A 20,147-nucleotide genomic window follows, 5' to 3' on the forward strand; every position below is an offset into this window, starting at 1 on the left:
CCACTGATGCCAGTCCAGAGTGAGTCTTGCCCATGTTGCTGGTTACCGAGCAACTGCACGTCCCAAAAGGGAGGTGTTGTACCAATCCACTTAGTCTGATGGACTCTTAGGAACCAGGCAAGGATTCAGTATATTACAAAGAAATAAATAAGAAAAGGCTAAACCATTACATTAAATTTGTTTCACAAAAGATTTCTGATGTTGAAAAAAAGTCATAATTAGTTATAATATATTCTAAACATGGGCAGGGCTTTAGGCACATAAAAAAACCCCAAAGCAGCATTCCCAGAAATTGTCATAATAAAGTCTGCTGCAAAGACTTCTCCAGGGCAAACCTCTGCACTAGCCTGAGTCTACCTGACTTCAAGCCCAGTCCTGCAGCGTTCATATATGAGGACAATTCCATTTGCAGTACTCATGACTGCACAGATAAACTATTTATGACAGAGCAAGTCTCAACTCAAACAAGTCACTTTAAGGAATAATAAGAATAGAAGAAGACTAATACACGTATTTGAAATACTTCTGGCTCCATAATATCATGCTGTAAGTTGAGTGGAAGTTAGTGCAGAACTCACTGAAGAGCCCTATTTCCTACCTAATTAAGGTCAATGACAAATAAGGGAGCCAGGCACATCCTTTTCATATGAAGATGATTATAATTTTTTAATACTTAATCTGACTCTTTTTGATAGATTTCTTACAAAGCATATCTTTAATGACATTGTATTTCTTCTCACGTTAGCTCCTTAGTCCGTGATAGTAAAAGACACAATTGTTCTTTGTTTCTTACTTTCAATACAGGTCAGTAGTTACTAAATACTGGTTAATACTGGTTAAATTCCATAGTCCTTATTATTTGGGAAATCATGCTAGGCGAGCATTAATGCTTTCATATGGGTTTTATCTTTTATCTATTTATATTGGAACAAAAAACAGTAAATGAGTTACCTCCGGTGATTATGTAGGTGTGATAGTTCTTTCAAGATCATCATCTTTGTATTAGAAGTTTTAAAAGCAAGCTTTCATACAGGACATCTTTTTTCTTTTTTTTTTTTTACATCTTCACAGTTTTCTCAAAATAAATTCTTTCATTTTCTCAGCTATAATTTTATCTCTCTAATCCTATATCCTGCTTAAAATTGCCTACCCTTTATTCATTACAAAGCATATAACTATATTTAGAGTATTTAAAATGGTTTACAGAATCTTCTGACTAGCAATATTTTCCTGATTTAAAAAACAATATATTCCATGAAAGCAGAATTTGTTCTCACCTCAACTCACTGCCCATATAGTGGTCACCTGTGACCAAAGAACAAAAATTGCCTACATTAAGAGGGATCTTTAGAAAAATGCTATATATGTATTTATTCAATTATAGGGAGCATACTTCCCTAAAATGCTTAGTTTGCTCCAAATCTTCCTTTCCCACAGATTTTTGCTACAAGTACAGAGCTGAAAGTAACAGATAGCTCTCCTAAGGATTACAATCTGAAAAGTGCCTAATTGTGGCTGGGAAATCTGTTCAAATGTAGGTTATTCCCCTGCCAGAGGTCAATACTAATCAAGAGGCAATGGCCCTTATCGTCTTGTCCATTTTCCAGGCCGAAATGCTTCACCTCTTAAGAATGCATTCCCTTTACTGGAACGATGGGTGTGCTCTGTGCTCCGACTTGGTGGAGTTCACCCTCTGCTTAAGCCACCGACAGCTTTCATTAATTTTTTCTCCTTTTCAGAATCAATCTCTTCTCCTCCTTTCTATCCTCAACATGAAATAAGTAACTTGATCGCTGCAATGGAGCTTCACAGCAGTACACCTCCTTACTGATGTCATGGTTTAACCCCAGCCAGCAACTAAGCACCACACAGCCACTCGCTCACTCCCCCCCGGTGGGATGGGGGAGAGAATCGGAACGGTAAAAGTGAGAAAACTCGTGGGTTGAGATAAAGGCAGTTTAACAGGTAAAGCAAAACCCACGCACGCCAGCAAAGCAAAACAAGGAATTCATTCACTACTTCCCGTCAGCAGGCAGGTGTTCAGCCATCTCCAGGAAAGCAGGGCTCCATCACGCGTAATGGTTACTTGGGAAGACAAACGCCATCACTCCGAACATCCCCCCCTTCCTTCTTCCCCCAGCTTTATATGCTGAGCGTGAGGTCATGTGGTATGGAACATCCCTTTGGTCAGTTGGGGTCAGCTGTCCCGGCTGTGTCCCCTCCCAGCTTCTTGTGCACCCCCAGCCTGCTCGCTGGAGTGGTGTGAGAAGCAGAAAAGGCCTTGACTCTGCGTAAGCACTGCTCAGCAATAACAAAAACATCCCTGTGTTATTCAGCACAAATCCAAAACACAGCCCCATACTAGCTACTATGAAGAAATTTAACTCTATCCCAGCCAAAACCAGCACAGGCAGACCACTTCAAAACTCTGAAACCATGCACCTTTGTGGAGCACACTGGAAGAAATTATCTAGGAATACATTGTGGTTTAGAAAAGTATTAATTTCCATGATTTGTAGGAAACACCAAAGGAATTAGTAACAAGAAGATCATCAGTAAAATGTCGAAACTTCTTCCAAAATCAGGAAGGCAACTCCCAGACAAGAGAATAATTAAACACAGACTTTCCCTGCTTTATTAAGGCACCAGCCTTCTCATGGGAAGTCTGAGATCTAGTCTCAAGTCTGCCAAAGGCTTCCCTTGATTCTCAGCTCTCCTGTCTGCAGCTGCAGGGCCAGGACATTTATATGATGTTTGCCTCAAAGAGAGGTTGGAGCACCAAGTTCAAAAACATTTGTAAATCTCTTGGAAAGCAGTGGTGAGAAAAAGGCATAAGTGCAATGCATCATCTGCTCACTGAGAACCTCTCCAGTATTAGATAGCTCTGAAGCTGTCCAGGAGAATCAGACAGGTTATACTAAGGAAGCACTCTAGAGAAAGCCTGTATGTTCCTGTGGCAGTATCAAATATAAACATATTATTAGCACATTTAGTTGAGATAACAACGTTGAAAATGTAATGTGGAACGAAGGCCCGCTTCAATGGAGGAACACAGAACTGCTAAGTATTCCTTCCCCTGGACTGACGTATGAACCCACAGCAGTACGTGGCAAAGGGAGAAGTGGGTGGGTCTTTGGTTTAATGTATTTCAAGTTTAAAAATTTACATGTTTTGTACATTTGGAATGTTTATATGCAGGTAATGATAATAATTCCCCATCGCATTCAGTAGCATAAAGGGTTTGTTGAAGAGGAATCAAGCAGACAGTACATGTTCTCAGCTCATCTCCAGTGGGCTGAGCCAACCTTCTGCCCAGCGATGGTTGGGCATTGCATGGAGAGGCGGACCGATACCTTATTTCAGGCCTGCCTGGCCTGTTCCTCTTTACAGCCAATGACTGCATAAGTGATATAACGGATTTTGAATTATTTCGGTAATTTCAAACTCTGTACGTACCTACTTCAGACAGTAATCTCTACTTTGTTTTCAGAGCCTCGTTTGTGCCTTCGTGCTTGCTCTGCAGCCTTCGCATCAAGTTAAAACAAGTAGGCAAGGTCGGGAGAAGGCCCCCCTGTTGCTGGGGGCTATACATGCCACCTGGAAGATCCTCCATTCAGGTGGAAGCACTTTTGGACACAGCTGGCCAAACCAGGAGAGCCCGCTGCATCAGATGAGCTGGCAACTCAAACAGCAATTGCTGGGGCTGGGGCTGGACAGGGCTGATCAAGAAATTGCGTGATAGACTTGACAAGAAGATTACAAAAGGCAATCTCTTTTACAAGTCATTTCCCACCAGACTTTTCTAGAGTAGGACACTGGATGCTATACAGAGGCTTCTGGTGTACTTATAGGGGAACTGAATGTAACAAGGGAAGAAAAACCTATTAACAGTGAATTTAAACTGTCTACACAGGGGCTAGGCCTCAGGCGCTTGCTGCTTTCTGAATGGTCTGTCACTTCTCCTGAGATGTCTGAATGAAGTGTGAGGTTTAGAACTGTTTGCAAAATCCGTATATTTTTGTTTTAGTTATATTATACTCCTGTGGAGGCAAGCTGTGACTCACAGGTGACTTGTAAATTATAAGGATGGGCCTCTGAGAAGAGTCAGGGAAAAAAACCAAACACTGAAGAGGAAGAAATGAAGGCAAATTCCTCCTGTGCAGGATGCAACAGCACTATAACCTATGGTCCCAGGGGAGAAAGCTGCTTTTTTACCTTTGTCAAGCCTTCCAGAAAGGAAAGGTCTCCTGTATACAAGGCCATCATTTTGATGGACCCTGCTCTATAAAACCCGTAGTGGTTTGGGGTCTGGACATTACAGGAGGCCCCTTCTTCACCTGAAATCAGTCCATGTTAAAAAAATGCTATGATGGTGTTACATCCACACTTCGTGAAAATATAAACATGAAACTGATGTGCACAGCAATGTGGCTGGAGGGAAGGGACAGATGGTCAAACGGACAATGGCCAAAATTAAGTAAATTTTACCTTTTTTTTTTCTTTATTTCTTTCTCCTTTTTATTCATCAATCAGAAAAATTGATTATATTCTTTATCTAAAATTATTTTGTTCACAAGCAGAACAAAAAATATATATGTTACAGGACACAGTTTCAATACACATTTCTGAAACTCCCCTGCCTCCTTTATTCCTAAACACTGTAAACATACCCTGGTATATTTATATGCAACGACAGATCAGTGCTTAAAAATAAACCAAATAGAAATTGCAGTGTGTGTGTGCACAGCAGACATACTAATCTATAGTAGGGGCTGAAGAGGTGACATTAGGGGAATACTATCCATTGCATTTGTTTGGTTTTAATCCAAATTGTTAAAACATGAGGTGCAGAGGGTTATGCAAAGTTTAGTTTAGGTTATTTTTTTTTTTAAATAAATGCAATGGTAATTATCACTGAAGCGACTACACACAGTCGCCATATTACATTCTAGATGAAATGGCCAGCGCTCTTTTCCAAGGGTAAGCACACATCTAGCTATCCCCATTTTGAGCATATCCAGTCAGACCCCAAAAGTATCACCTACCTAGTTACAGGTGTCCCTTACCCTTTGCCATCCCTCTCTCAAAATCCAAGTTTTTGTTCTGTTGAACTCTGTGACTAAATTGCAACAGATCTGCAGACAGACAGGAGCAGTACGCATCCCCTGGACCTTTGAAAAGCAGATAGCATTATGGTATCATCCTGAAGGCAACAGGTATCTGCAGTAGCTATAGGGGAAATGTGCATATATGCATAAAGGAAGAGGCAAGAGTAAGTAAAAATGTCAAAGGCTTTTTAGTTTGTTATCAACATATTGGTGGATCTCTGTCTCCCATTATCTCTTAAATTCTCTTGTGTGACGAAAGATTTCAGGTTTATTGCTGCATTTTCCCTTACACGCTGAAGGACTCAGAATTTTTAATTAGTGGTTTTATACAGTTCTTCATGGCTTCTCAATTTAGGCACCTGCATCAAATGTTTTAAGACAGAATGTAATGGTTTCTTTGATGCAGTGTTGTACAATGCTAAGCACCAAGCTTTATAGCAAAAGGAAAACAGATGCATCATTCACAGAAAAAATCTAGATTTGCTTGCAGTAGGTAAAGCAGAGACCGCAGGAGGTGGCACACAGCAAACTAGATAGAATAAAGGCACAAAGTTTATTTTGCTTACAAACCCAAACATCAAGTGATTTCTAGTCATGTATCAAAGGAGATAGAAGCAGAATGGGCAACAACAGGAGTTTTTGTGGATTTTAAAACAGCATGAGTCAAATCCTTAAAAATCAGCATTTCAGCTGCTGGAAAGTTGCCTACATGGCAGTAGGCGCTAGGAAATTTCCCCATCCATGAGCTCAGTAGCAAAAACAAGCTCCTGGTGCACACAAAGGTTTGAGGAGATGAAAGCTCACAGCCCACGGTTCAGAGGAAGGGTCCAGGTCCCACAAGTGCTATTGCGATAACTATTATGTATGCATACAGCATTGATGGTATTGCATGCATTTTGAAACACAGCAGTTCCCCAAAGGAAGTGTTATCTAATTGTTTTTATATCCCTCAGGCAGACGTCTCCTTGGCACGTAGAAAGGAATATATAATCCAGGGGGCTACTTCTCTGACTAAATTTCCTTCCTGACCCCTCAAGAGGGCTCCTGCTCAGGGCCGTACACCTCCTACTGCAGAATAGCCATGAAGTATTTCTGGTCCTACCAAAGGCGCTTACTTTGTGGCCTGGCAGTAGAGAAGGCTGGAAAAGACCAAATGTGCAGGTCCATTATTTTTCAATAGCAAAAAATGACCCTACAACAACTTTAATAGGATATCTCCAAATGAAAGAAGAAACCATCTACAAGGCAACCGCAATAGAGAAATTGGACTGTAACAGAGAAGCCCATGATAAAAAGATATGAGGAGTTTTCACTAAATTATTCAATATAGGAGTAAGCAAATCACACTTTATTGGCAGGTCACTGTTCAATTAACCTTTACAAATAGCTGCATTTAATAATTTGTTTTGTTTATATGAATGTTAACATAAGACAGAATAATACATTGTCTGAATTAAAGGGCTAAAACCACTCCAGTTTAAAGTAAGTATTTGATAAATCACTGGTAAATACATGTCGTTATTAAATGCCCTAAAGTCAGACCAAAAGCCGGACTAAAAATTTACTGATAGATCGCCTGTGAATTTCAAATTATGTTAGTTAATACTCATTATTTCAGTGACTAAATAAAAGAAATGTCCCCAAAAGCTTTATGCCATTTTAACCTACTTGCCTCTACCTCAGATAGCATTTACATCTAACTTCCTTTTAATGCTGAACTGCCTAAATAATTATTTTAGCAGCAGGTAAATGCCTAGAAATGCAGCAGTGACTTCCAGTGAGGGTGTTAAATCCTTCTCAAAATAATTCAGATATACCTTAATTTCCACTGTGCAATAAGGCAACAGAACTCATCTGCACAGTAAAACTGTTTTCAGGGAAATATAAACTGGAGTAAACCTGCTGTGTATTCACAATCAACAAAACCTCATTTGGAAGTTAAGAAAAAAATGAGGCTTACATCCCCCTTTCTCTATTACTTCTTACCAACATTTCAATTTTCAGTTGAATCTTGGAGTTTGGAGTGCAAAAGTACCATATTAATGACAAGACAGAGGCAGGCAGTATTGGAAGCCTCCCAAGCGTAGCTGTGTTAGCAACACAGCCAATTCAATTTTATATATGCAGAAGTATTTGTGGTCTAAACACAGATACTTCACGGGCTTTTAGGGAAAGCTGCTCGTGCTGGTAAAGACACAGGCTTGTGCATTATACAGGAAGACCAAGTGCTCCAGTACAACTCTAATAAAGGTGGGAATAAACTAGTACAGAGAAGAGTGATCCCAGAAATGCGTTTCCCCAGTATGGAAAAAATAGGCTTTGAGCACCAATTCACTTCACATAACTCACTAATCAGTGGTGGCTCCTCCATCGCAATGATCGTAGCTGGATCTGCACTGAAGCTTCCATTTCTCCTATTCTTTCATCAAGCCAGTCTCCTTTCTCGTGCAGAAATCCTGGAAACAGAAACCACTCTGTCACTTTCATGAGCGTAGCTATGCTCACCGAAGAATAATGAGAACTAGGTGCTGGGAAACGTCAACAAACGATGCATCACTTTCTCTCCCAGGTTCCGTTCTTTGATTACTCCATTCCAAATGTTGTTATTACTTGTCAAAAAGTACCAAAAACGTTTGGTTGTCAAGGTATGGAATAGTTTTAAAATGCCAAAATATTTCTTTGGTTGATTCGTTGTTGACTACAGCCTGCAATGGCCAGGTCTTCTCCCACGGATAGGCAAGAGATTTGATGTAAGTTTTACAGGAAGCACAGCATATTGGTCAAAGAGGGCAATTTTAAAGTCCAGAAAATGCCTCCTCCCTACTCACACCAGAACTTTGCTTGCTTTAGGGCCAAAAGCAGCTTGAACCTATAGCAGTAAGCATCCAAACCCATTCAGGTGGAGCTATATATTTTTATTGAATGATCACCGCTGTCTAAAACGGCGAGGGAATTGTTTGCCATGTAAGTCAGTCCTACAGGATAAGAAAGCCCGTGGCTAATTAGAGGGTTAAAGATGGGAAACTCCTCAGGTTTCCCCAAGCATATTACGGCCTGGCTACAGACATCCGTTACTATAACGCGGCCCTCTTTGTCAAAGGCCACAGCTGTAGTATATATTTTAGAGGGGAAAACGAGGTTCAGACCGAAGCTATCCATCTGGCCGATGAGATCCATCTCTGCACTGAATATCTTCACTCGGGTGCTGCTGTTGTTCGGTCCTTGAGCTTTCAGGTGCTCTATTACCACGATAGCACCCGAGGTCTGGGAGACTGCAACCCCTCTTGGGCTGATGAGCTGAGACCGGATCATCTGACACTTCTTTAATTTCCCCTTCCTGAAGTCGGCTGTCAAGCGGTAGAGAGCGCCTGCCTCCGAGTCCGTCAGGATTACTTCACTCTCAGGGGTGGCATCCAAGCCCCAGGGCAAACAGAAACCTTCCCGGACAGCCAGGACCCCCCTTCCCTCAAAATCAAAGGCCTTCACGGAGCAGTCCCCGCCATCGGTGACCACCACGTGCCCGTCCGACGTGACCGTCACATCAAGCGGGTACTTGATATCGTTGCCCGCGTCCCCCCGCTCCCCGAACCGGTGCAGGCAGGATCCGCTGGGCCCAAAGACGTGGATCCTCTTCTTGCCGTCGTGTGCCACAGCCAGGCGCCCCGACCTCCGGCAGGCCGCCACCCCGGTGGGGTTGACCAGCGACCCCCAGCCCCCCAGGGACAGCCGGAGCCCGAGGCCCGCGGGGACCGGCCCGGCCGCCCCTCCGCCTCCGCTCCTCCCCAAGGCCGAGAGGACGCTGCCGCCGGCGGGGCCCAGGACCTCCAGCAGCTGCAGCAGCGGCAGGCAGTCGCTGGTCTCGGCGAAGCCGCAGGCCCGCCGGCAGAAGGGACACTCCAACCGCCGGCGTTCGGGGCCACACAGGGCCCCCACGCAGCCCCGGCAGAGAACGTGCCCGCAGGCGAGGTTCCGCGGCCGCCGCTGCCCGCCGGGACCGTACCGCTCGAAGCACACCCGGCACTCCAGCAGGCTCAGCTCCGCCTCCTCCTCCTCCGGCGCCGCCGCCGCCGCCATCCCCGCTGCGCTGAGGCGAGGCGGCGGCTGAGGCGGCCGGGCGGGCTGAGGCGGCCGGGCGCCCCCTGCGGGCGAGCTGGGGCGCTGCGGCGCGGCCCGGGGGCGGAGCGGCGCTGCCGGCGGGCGGGTGCTGGCGGCCGCCAGCACCCGCCGGCCGGCAGCGCCGCTCCGCCCCCGGGCCGCCTTCCCCTCCTCCTTTCTTCTGTCAACCCGGCCTTGAAGCACCGGTAGCTACAAGCAATATCGAGAGTTGCAACGGGCTGTAGCTCTGCTAAAATCATCAGACCCCCTTGCAGGTCCAAGACTACAACGCTCTAGAAAGCCCCATGGCTTTTACTCGTCTTCTGGTCTCGGTGAATTATAATACACCACATCGCAATCGTTCCTTTCCAGCGTTTTTTAAAATAAGGGGAGAAGGCCAGGGCAAGAAAGGGTTTTGAGAGCCCCAAATTTTGTAATTTTTAAGAACTGCAGTAGTATCTATAGTGATAGAAGACACACCAAGGAAGGTTTGTGTTCAGATGACCATGCAGCAGCTCTGCAGGCTTTCTTTGAAGCCTCTCACCCTACAAGCCCTGTGCCGGTTCGCCTGCTCATAGCTGTGCTCTTAAAGGAGGGAACAGCACACTCGCGAGCAACCGCAGGGCCATTTTCTCCCCGTGCTTTCTCATTTATTGTCATCCGGTTCGCTTCCCTCCTCTCTTTCCTGCTCGATGATAGTTCCCCCTTGGCGGCTGCTTGCGTTCTTGCCCGCTCGCTGCCAGCTCGTCACTTGACTTGTAATCACGACTAACGGGGACGGAGAGAAGCAACTTGCGCCAGCTTCCCGCCTCTCTCGCCCAGCTGCCCGGTCTGGCGCGAGGCCAGCGTCGCAGGAAACAGCATTTGACCAGCAGCCGCTGTTGCTCCTGGGGCTGCCGGCCGACGAGGCCAACCTGTGGAGCGCCGGGCAGACAGCATTGACTGGCAACAGCCAAAAAGGAACAGGAACATTTCTTTCTCCCAGCTCTGATGATTTGAATTGATACGGAAGAGAAAGATATACCTTAAAAATGCTTCTTTGTGCACAGAGTTTAAGAAAAGCTATGCGCATCTCTAGACAGTGAAGGCAGCCATGTAGGAGAGCTGACTTCGTAAGCAAAATGGACAATTTTTGTTCCACAGGCATTTTTCTGTATGCTGAAGCCTGCTTTAAGAGTGCCGCAAAACATGTCTCATTTCAAAAGGTGAGATAAAAATAAAAGCAAGATGGGAGGTAAGTTATTTTAATTAATTTTAATCAAGCTACAAACTTTAGTATATATAGCACCTCCAGAAAATAATCTAGTCCCCATTGCCTGTGTTTGTCTGAGAAGTCATCGACTTTTTGAAGACACTTAATTTCACAGTGGTTGCCTGAAAAGGAGGAAAGAGTAATAAATTACTGAATGATTAGTCACTGAAAAATGCAAGCTATTGGGGGGTGGGGAGTGGGAATAAATGTTATCCACAGATTTCCTTACAGTCCCTAACGCAGTGGCATAAATGCACTGGGGAAAACTTATCTGTCTCTTTTGCATTGGGATGCAACTGTCCATGCCAATGACTCACTGCACACAGACACTGCAGGGGTCTCAGAAAGAGAGAAATTTAAAAGTGCAATATCAAAGCATATCAGGAGGAACTTTTAAAATTAAATTCCCGCCATAATTCCGAATTTCATTATTTTGATGGATTTGAGTTGTACATTTAGCATTTTCTTTGCGTGGCACGTTACTTTTCTTCTTTGGCTATAAAAGTACAGCAGAAACTATAGAACTGGTATGCAAAGGCCTCATATTAAAACCAGATAGCTGGTGATGAGGTGCAGAGAAAGACAAAATGGTCAGACGGGACTAAGACTGCAGCTACAAGATCACTGAGTGCAGTAGGAATCCTGGGAGAATGAAAAGATGCCAAGGGGAGGAAAGAGACAGTATCTGTCTCTTGGGTTTTCTTTGTATCTTTTGAAGAGCTGTGAATTTTCCTTGACAGCAAAATCCCTGTGGCTAAATGGTATTTATTTTCCCTGTTATTCTTCCATGACTCCACCCCATAGATAAGAAGCAAATGACTCTTCACCACTTGTCACAGGGCGAGGTAGAAGCATATAAACACATTTATGTGTTTTGGAAAAAATTCCTAAGAGTTAGCTGGAATATTGCTTACCAAACAAGCTTTTAATTTCAGATTCGGGAACATAAAACGGTGGGCCTGAAAGAAAACGGGTGAAGCTAATCAGAGAGAAGACACGGGAAGGAGACAAACATTTACACTGCAGCAGGAGAGCCAGCCCCATCACTCACAGCGCAATCGGGCCCCAGTGTGTAGCACCATCTGCAGGAACCAGAAAACACCATATCCAAGAACATGTGGCACCTTGGTGGGCCACCAAACAGCTTCAGGTGTGGCTGCTGCATCTTCTCCAGGCTGCAGCCTGGGTAGCCACATTGTCAGAAGTCATGAACATGCCGTGGATACAACCACTCTCAGTGCGCTGTGTGAATCTGGCCAAGAATCTCTTTACACTACAATGGCATAATTAAAGCTAAAAGCTGAATAATGTGAGAGGGAGAGCAATGAATTAAACTATTGTTGCTTATGATAACAAGACCTATTTTTCAGGGATAATTACGCTGAAGAACTCAAAAGCAGCAAGAAATCTCTTTCTTTTGAGAGTTAATAATTAACAAATAAAAAAATCTTTTAAAATACCTCAGACTTCAGTATTTAATAAAAGTTATAATAGGAAAAAATACTTCATGATTTTACAGAATTCCACCTCTTCCAAGCATATTCAGACCATGGTAGTGGCTGGGAGAGAGGCACAAGATGGGCAACACGTTGGGTTGCAAGTATTGGGTAAACAGGGCGAAGCCAATGTTCTTGGGAGTGCTTCAAGCTCCCTAGGCCAGACAGGATGTTACTCTAAGCATTCACTCTTCCAGCTTCATTGTCATAGCCACACGTCCAGTTTTGTTTCTTTAATATACCATGTCTGTCCTCCACTTACCCTTAGCATGTCTGAATGCTAGAGAGAAAGCAAATTTAGTCTCAAGCTTGGGCAACATCTAAAATTTTTAACATGCAGTTGTATTGGTATGATCAGCTGACAAAGCTATGCCAATAAAAAACCTGGGAATGATACTAATATATCTACCACATCTACATATAATTTGTATTAAAGATGCAAAATCAAAACATGAACAGCGCAAAGTTCTCACCTTTGTGTTTGTTTGGATCATATGAAACCGTAACGAGGAGATAAGAAGAATTTTTCTCCATTAGGGTGATCATCAAACTGACATAGCTAAAAGGAGAAAGTTATACTTTATTGTTTTGGAACTGTACAAACATTCAAGCACAGCATTCAAAATATTCAACAAAAGAGGTAACGTATTTCTAGGCAGAGACAGCTTGAACTGAACTGCACAGAAACTAAGCAAAGCTTAGCTTGAGTCTCATGAGCGTGAAATTCATGCTACACATTAAACACCTCAAACAGGTTACTATTTACTCCTGTAAACAAGCATTTACCTTTTTTTGCATATTCATCTCAAAACTAACAGACAAAACATAGTATTCATCTGCCACAGTCTAGAATACAGTACACAATACAGTAGTGATCTTTTAAAATTATTGTGAATTCAAGATTGTGTATCTAATGAAAAAATCCTGGGGGTAGGATCAAACTACATTTGGGTTGGCTATAGGCAAGAACAAAAAATTGGAATAAAGGGAAGTGAGGGGAAAAAGAACAAAGAGAGGAGAAGCAGATGGGGTGAAAAGGAAATAATAAAATTCAGATGAGACTTGCAGCTCTGCTTCTGCTGGGTTGCAACAAACCACATATTTTCCCACCAAGAGGCAGGGTGGCTTCCTGAAGGAAGCTCACCAAACTAGAGTACAGCACTTTGCAACTGCAGCTGATGCTTGCAGTAGAGAAGAACTTGTGTAGTTTACTCCTTTTAATGAAAGGGGACTCATCGACAAGTGGCAGGAGGAAAAACGTGTCACTGCATACATTAGAGAAAAGACAATAACAAAGCAAATTTACTAACCGTTGTCTGTCACATGGATTCACAGCTACTAGAGCTCCTCTGTCCCAAACCCCATCAAACTTGCCAACTATTGAGCTATAGGGAGATGAGGAAAAGGCTTAAAAATACTAAAAAGGCTCCGGCCAGATACTCCTGTGAAGTCACAAGGACTCTCCAGCTAGCTGTGCAGATTCCCCACTACCTTTTTGTTACGGTCCAGCATTTTCATGATCCAAACCAATATGATCTGAGTCCCAAGAAACCCCCCTCATACATGGCCCTGCTGCTATAGCAAAGAGGTGCTGGAATTGCTCAGCATCTCCCCATTATTAGGGCGTGCTGAGACAAGGCGGGGAGGAGGGAAAGTAGCTTCGACACATTTGGGCTACAACTCTGGGGTTTTGGCAATCATACCCTGCCATGACCCTTGAGGCAGCACTAACATGCACTCAGCACATCGATAGTTTTTGGCCACCTTCTAAAACCCATGCGTGATTTCAAACACTGGTTAAGGAAGGTGCCTCGTTGCTTGAGTATCATTGAACTCAGCACACCCAGCAATTTTAGAAACCTCAATTCCCAGCTACATGCCCAGGACAGTTAGCTTCAGCTTGCAATTTGTTTAATGTTAGAAAAGCTAAGTTACACTGCTGCTTGCCTCAGTCTACCACTGCCACAGACATTATTTTTACTCCTGGATATGCTGGCAGATGGCTTCAGTGACACTTGAGCAGAAGGTCAGGTGCAAAGCCACCACAAAATCTGAGAAGCGACGTTTGAGGCCACAAAGCACAATGGGTTGAAACATTTTTCAGGAGTCGGGAGTATGGACTGTATTAAAGTATTTTGCATTTTCTGTTGTGTCTTTTAACTAAGAAGTAAGGACATTTTAGCACCAAAAATCCTTCAGAAGACGACAGTAAGTCGAGCCATGTTTCTCAAAACATTTGCAGAGTCAGTGTTTGACAATATATTATGTAGTCACATACACTGGAGTGATGTAATGTACTTTAAGCCCATCGAGAAAAGTACGTTAAGTAAAGCATGGGACACATATAATCAATGGGTACAGCTTACCTATGCATATGTTAATCAGTAGTTTGGGGAAAAAATATATTTAGTACTTAGTTAAAAAAAAAGCTGTCTAAGACGACACCTCTGGGTATATCCTCTTTACTTTTACTAAGCTACTCTGAGTAAGGGATTGTGCTAGGGTTTTGCTTCGTAGAATCTATCAAGAATATTAATTTGTTTTCACTGTAAAAGCAAACATGTTTTTCTATAACTTTCACAGGACAGCTTAGAACAAGAAGCCCATTTAAAGATATTTAGTTGGCATCTTTAACTAATGGTCAGCAACAGAGTTAGTTTTTGTTAGAGATTGGCTATTCACATTTCTCATACAAGTTAGTAAGAGTTTTCTTGGGAGGACCTGTTCCAAATTTTTATGGCTGATTCAAATAAAATAATGACAATATTATGACAGTATTAATACATGTTTGATTATACAGAATTGTAAAACACACTATGTATTCCTACCTGGACAAATCATAAATACTGCAGCAGTAGAGAGAAATGTTCCCAGAGGTACTCTACAATAAAAAACAAAGGAAACAATACTTATCAGCAAACTATCTTTAAATATACACTTATAAGTGTATATATTTATACTTTATAGCTTAAAATATACACATATACTATTTTAAAATATACACTTAGGTGTAATGGGGAAAAACTGTGAGAAACATTTTTAGTTTTTCTTTACTGAGGTATCTCTCCTGATCCCCTCCAGAGAGGTTGTAATCTGTCAAGGCACGCAACCGTCCAATTTTAAAATACATTTACTTTACATTCAGGTGCTTCAATGTCGTAAGAAGAGAAGGTCAAAGTAATAAGCTCAAAAGAAGAACTTCTCAGTCCAAAGTTACAACTCGGAGCTTCCTTTCAGACCTCTTCAGGAGAGGTGAATGATTACCAGTATGACAGAGGCATAAAAGCAGAATGACTTGTTTGCTCAGTTATGCCTGCATTGCATGATTAACCACACCAGATCATTCGACAACGCAGGAAACATACCTGCAACTTTTTTGCTCCTGAAATCTCTGGGACTGGCTCCTCGCAATAAGGCAGACTGTGTTCTGCAAAAAATTGCTTCAGCGCTTGCTCGCTGACTTCCACACCGACAACACTGTGTCCCACGTCCGCCAGCCTGCACACAGCAGAGAGAGGTCCCAAGTTTACGTGAGGCCCACAGGTTGGGCCATTACCGAATGTGTATCTCCCATGCAGCATTTACGCATAAGGGAAACCCTGGGTTTAGGATGCACTGGTATGTCTAATCCTGACTTTCTGGAGCGTTCACATTTCATTGAACAACCCCCCCTCCACGATCTGAGCTTACATTAGCACCACTTGGCATACAGCTGATGAGGACCTACAGGCTTTATTTAGATTCAATGGATTGTTCATTTATTTCTACGAACTCAAGGCAAACAGAGATGATTACAGAGAGAAACCGTCCATTTTGGTTTACAGAATACGTTCTGCTCTGAACTGCAGTGGCTGAGGCACGCTGTCCACCCAGCTGCCTCTGCAGCTTGGCAGTAACGTTCGGCTCCGATGAAGGCAGCAGGGTGTGGTAACCTCTCCGCTGCTGCAGCTCAGCGCAACAGCAACGTGCATCAGAGCCTGCAGTCAGCCTAGTAAGTAGTTACCATGATAAAACCTGGTAACTGGGACTGACTTGATTCCTTGCGGATGCAGTTCAATCAGGGATTTTTGGTTTGCGTCCCCTCCCTCCAAGAAAAAACACTGGCTTACACCGCCCCTAATTATAAATATAACCCAGCCAAAAAAGTAAAATAATAAATTTAAAAAAGAGGAAGTTATATTTAGCCCAAATCACTTAAGTTCCCAGTGTGACATGCCACATAGTCCCATAAAAACATGCTTTGGTACAACCAACTTCATTGCAGGCAATTTAAGCTGGCATTGCCACCAAAAGAAGCAGTGGTAAGGGCACAGCTTCAGTCACTCTGTCCGTCACAAATCCAGCATTCCCCAAGCTGAACCTGGGACAACCAGGAGGACTTTCAGGTTAGTCCTTATCCATCCCATTTATGCCACTATACAAAACACCAGCAAATGAAACCAAACTTCCTCCTCCCTTCAGCCTCCAGTGACGCTGCTTTCCTACCAGTGGAGATGCGGCACATTTCCCTTGGGCAATATAAGGTCGGGAATTCCCCTTCTCCCTCCCTCCCTCCCTCCCCACATCAAATAAGATTTTTGCTTTTATAATCCATGCTTTACCATTTCATCTCTACTGCTTTACCACAAAGTGGGAAAAATATCCTCAGTCCACTCCTGCCATTTAAAAGAACATCCAGATACTTCCGTAGAAGCCTGCAGAAGAACAGACATGTTTTACTTAACACTGCGACTATTTGTGTTGGCACATTAAAAGCCAAGTGCTACACGCTATGCCAGGTAACACACAAACTCCATGATGGAACATAGATTCTTCCTGAACATAGTTCAACCTGCTTCGTACCATTAGAAATGAAAACATAAAATAAAAACATACACTTTCCATTTACCTAGAAAGAAAGTAAATTTAATTTCTGTTAGAAAAGAACACGTTTCTCTTGGTTCTGTTTTCTGTTTGTTTGTCTTTTCAAGTAAACAAACCAACCAACCCACCTCTAAGGGGGCCACAATAGACAACTTAAGCAGAATTATTATTAAACTCCTGTATCAATCAATCAAATAACTTATACAGGTCTTAAATGTAACTGTCATTGGTTGCAAGACTATATAATCAGGTTTGCTCCCTTAGGTCCCTGTCTTGCAGTGCACAATAATTGCTCCAATTCCCTCTGCATATTGTTTTAGGCCCCAGTTTCATAAGTTACAAACAGCAATGCAGAGCTTCTGCATTAGAAAATTTAAGATTCTTCGTCAAGCTATCCAAGCTTTATAGTTTAAAACGTGATTAAAGAGTAAAAGTTCTAAATTCAATGCAATCCCTTCTTTTCTCTGCCCTTTTTTTGACAAATGTAGGTCACAAAAATATTTATTTTACTTTCAAGCTGTGTCAAATAATTTTCCTTTTGTAAATGCTCCATTTTCTGTTAAGAGTTTTTTTGAATGAGTCAAATCATTCATCTCACAGCATTTCTTTAAAGAGCTTAGGCAGAAGAGCGAAGTCACATACGGATGCCCTTGTTCCTTGTGAAACCCAATGTTACTCATTTCCCATCTCTGCAGCCATTCCTCCTCAGTCACCACTCTGTCTTTCTGTGACCCAATATCACTGCTTTCCAGGACCCCGGCTGCATCTGCTGAGCTGTCCATCGTCCCCAAGGAGTGCTAGGAGCTGTGAAAAAAGAGAGAAAAATTACCCCCACATCAATGAATAGTTTGGAACTGGCTCTTACTTCCTAGAATCAAATAAAAAATTAGCACCCTTTAAGAGATTATAATTTGGCGACTATTTAAATGTAGCTGGGTTGAACACGACAGAGCATACTCTTGCTATCGGGGGCTTCGGCTAGACTTTTTTCCCCGGAGTGAAGCCTGCTCAGATGCACCCAGTTAAAGACTACGGAAAGCCTGTGACCTCCCGTTTCGCACACAGCTGGAAGCCACCCAGAGGCTGCCCGGCCCCATTGCCCCGGGGGCGGGGGGGCCGGGGGGTGACCGCGGGCCCGAGCCGGGGGCCGGTAAGTAAATAGGTAGATGCCGACACTTCTCTCTCTCTCTCACGTGAAAGCCCTGGGCAGACGGCGGGGGCGAGAAGCCGCTCGGGGCGAAGGGGACCCGGAAGGGCCCGGCGGGGCTCAGCACCCCCCTCACCACCCCCCTGGCCGCCCCCTGCCCGGGTGGCGGCGGCGGCGGCGGGTACCTGCGCGGCGGCGGGTCCCGCGGGGGGCTGCAGGGACGGGGCGGTGCCTCCCCGCCCTCCCCCTCGCTACGCACCGCGGAGAGCGGAAGCGGCGGCAGGAGGAGGCGGGCTGAGGGTGCACGGCACCGGGGAGGAGGAGGATGGCGGTGGGGATGGCGGCGGCGGCGGTGAGTGACCCCTTTGCCCCGGCTGCAGCGCCCGCCGGGGGGACGCCTGCTCCCCTCCCCTCCCCTCCCCGGGCGGCGGGGCAGGTGCGAGCGCTGCCCCCGTCCTCACCTCCCCGCTTCTCCCGTCCTTCCCCCTTCTCTCTCTCTCCCTCCCTTCCTTCCCCCTTCTCCTCCCTTTTCTCCCCCGCTGCAGCTCTAGCAGGAGGCGGCGCGGACACGCGTGGATGTGGTCTCCGGCCCCCGAGTGACCCGGCCCCGAGGTGAGTGCCAGGCGGCTCCGCCGCGCCGGCCGCAGCGCCTCCCCCCGCCGCCGGCCGGCACCCCCGGGGACCTCCCCCGGGGCGCCCCCGACTCCCCTCCGGTGGCACCCCTCTCCTGGGGACTCCCCCTTGGGACCCCCCCGCTCCCGGCCGCCGGCTGTCACAGCCGCGGCGCTGGGCGCTGCCGGGTATTGGCCCGGGAACCGCGATTCCCCGCGGCTGCCGGTCCGGGGCGGGGGCGGGCGGCTGTCAGCCTCGGCCGGCCAGGCGCCGGCGCTTTGCTCGAGGGGGAGTTTTAAAGGTGTGCGCAGGTCGTGGTCCTGCCTCCCCTTCTTCATCGGGCTGCGCTCGTTTCCTCTCTCTGTGTCGGCGTGTGTGTGTGTGGCTGCTTTTTTTTCCCCCCCCTCCCCCAAAGACAAACTTGCTGTCAACTGTACAGGTGAACCCCACAAAGCTTTCCCATATAGGCCACGCATTGCAGATGGATGAAATCTTATAGCATGTGACAGCGTATTACGAATATCTCTCTCTCTCCTTTTAAAGGGTTTATTTTCTCAGCCAATACGATCATGTTTACAGGATGCAGAGTCATATAAAGCTTAGTAAAGTAAGCAACGTTTGCTTGTTCTTTAAAAAGCTGTGGCGTTTTGGGGAGATGTTTTTTGTTTTGGGAGGGGAGGTGGGAACAAAGTGGCATACAACTGGAAGCAATGGCCTTGCTTACAGTTATATGCATAAGCTGGTCTCTTTTTCTTTCTCTCTTTCTCCCCACCTCCCTCTTCCCCCTCCCGTAGTGCTTATAGCAAAAATATGTGATTCCATACGACTGGCCTCTGCCCTTCAAAGTGGGAGGCCTCTCTGAATCTTAAATATTTTTACCAAACTTCTTAGTGAATGATAACTGCTGCTTTTTCTTTTTCTAACCCCATATACACAACAAAACAGCTGCACGTCCTTTTACCTTCTTGGATAAAAGGCCTTGCAGCAGCAGACTGTGGTCACCTGGTAGTCACCAAAACGAGTCGCCTGGTGCCTTGCTCAGTGCTCAGGTAGTCCATAGCCTCCGACTGTAAAGGCAACACCACGTAAGAACGATTATCTAGCGTCAGAAGCTAAGGTGGTACAGAGAGATACTGTTGCGCCACTGATCCAGAAGGAAAGCTCCAGGGGGAAAAAGCCACCATTTGCTGGGGCGTTGCACCGCAGTTTAGGGAAATCTCATGTAAATGAAACTGGTTGGTTTTCCTTTCTCTACTCTCCAACCTCATCCACCCCCATACAGTGGTAAGTGATGGTTTGGTTTTTTTTTTTAGATAATAAAGATTGACTTAATTATTTTTTTCCTTCCTCTAATCAGTTATAATTGGGGGGGGTTGCATAAAAAAAGAAAGTTATTTTTGTATTGGGTTGTCTGAACTAATTTTTCACTTATGTGGATATCATCGTGTGATTTCCCTTCCCCTCCCAAATCAATTTCTTCTATCTTGAGAGGAGAATAAAGCACCAATTTACTTGATTCGCATAAGCTTCATTTTAAACTTTGTAAAAATGCCCATTCTCTCCTCCTGTTACCT

At 44.7% G+C, this 20,147-nt stretch overlaps 3 protein-coding genes across 6 annotated transcripts in view; 1 reads left to right on the forward strand and 2 right to left on the reverse strand.

Moving 5' to 3' along the window:
• Positions 1-7,300: 7,300 nt before the first annotated feature.
• On the reverse strand, positions 7,301-9,218 carry NHLRC1 (NHL repeat containing E3 ubiquitin protein ligase 1; the record flags this gene model as incomplete). Its single annotated transcript, XM_075140840.1, has 1 exon — positions 7,301-9,218. A coding segment is annotated over one exon (1,215 nt), but the record flags the coding sequence as incomplete, so codon positions are not given.
• A 1,214-nt stretch (positions 9,219-10,432) lies between these two features.
• TPMT (thiopurine S-methyltransferase) lies at positions 10,433-20,132 on the reverse strand. 3 transcript variants are annotated; one of them, XM_075142804.1, is made up of 9 exons: positions 19,535-20,132; positions 17,457-17,618; positions 16,553-16,645; positions 15,317-15,449; positions 14,780-14,832; positions 13,262-13,336; positions 12,425-12,510; positions 11,370-11,414; positions 10,433-10,577 (listed from the first exon to the last, which is right to left on the reverse strand). In XM_075142804.1, exons 2-9 carry the CDS (start codon positions 17,594-17,596, stop codon positions 10,462-10,464), a joined length of 741 nt encoding a protein of 246 aa, XP_074998905.1. In that variant the 5' UTR covers positions 17,597-17,618; positions 19,535-20,132; the 3' UTR covers positions 10,433-10,461. The 3 variants fall into 3 exon arrangements, with proteins under 3 accessions (XP_074998905.1, XP_074998904.1, XP_074998906.1); XM_075142803.1 differs by lacking the exon at positions 19,535-20,132 and adding an exon at positions 18,147-18,233; XM_075142805.1 differs by lacking the exons at positions 13,262-13,336; positions 19,535-20,132 and adding an exon at positions 18,147-18,219 and having other exon boundaries at positions 10,441-10,577.
• The window catches only part of KDM1B (lysine demethylase 1B), a 30,249-nt gene continuing 28,332 nt past the window's right edge, over positions 18,231-20,147 (forward strand). Inside the window, exons 1-2 of one of the 2 annotated variants that reach the window (XM_075142796.1) lie at positions 18,231-18,317; positions 18,507-18,573. In XM_075142796.1, coding sequence (XP_074998897.1) covers positions 18,287-18,317; positions 18,507-18,573 — 98 coding nt within the window. In that variant the 5' untranslated portion in view covers positions 18,231-18,286. The remainder of the gene's footprint in view (positions 18,318-18,506; positions 18,574-20,147) is intronic. The other variant, XM_075142798.1, reaches the window with a different exon arrangement.

This window comes from Calonectris borealis, chromosome 2, assembly GCF_964195595.1.
Source record: "Calonectris borealis chromosome 2, bCalBor7.hap1.2, whole genome shotgun sequence".
NCBI classification, from domain to species: Eukaryota; Metazoa; Chordata; class Aves; order Procellariiformes; family Procellariidae; genus Calonectris; species Calonectris borealis.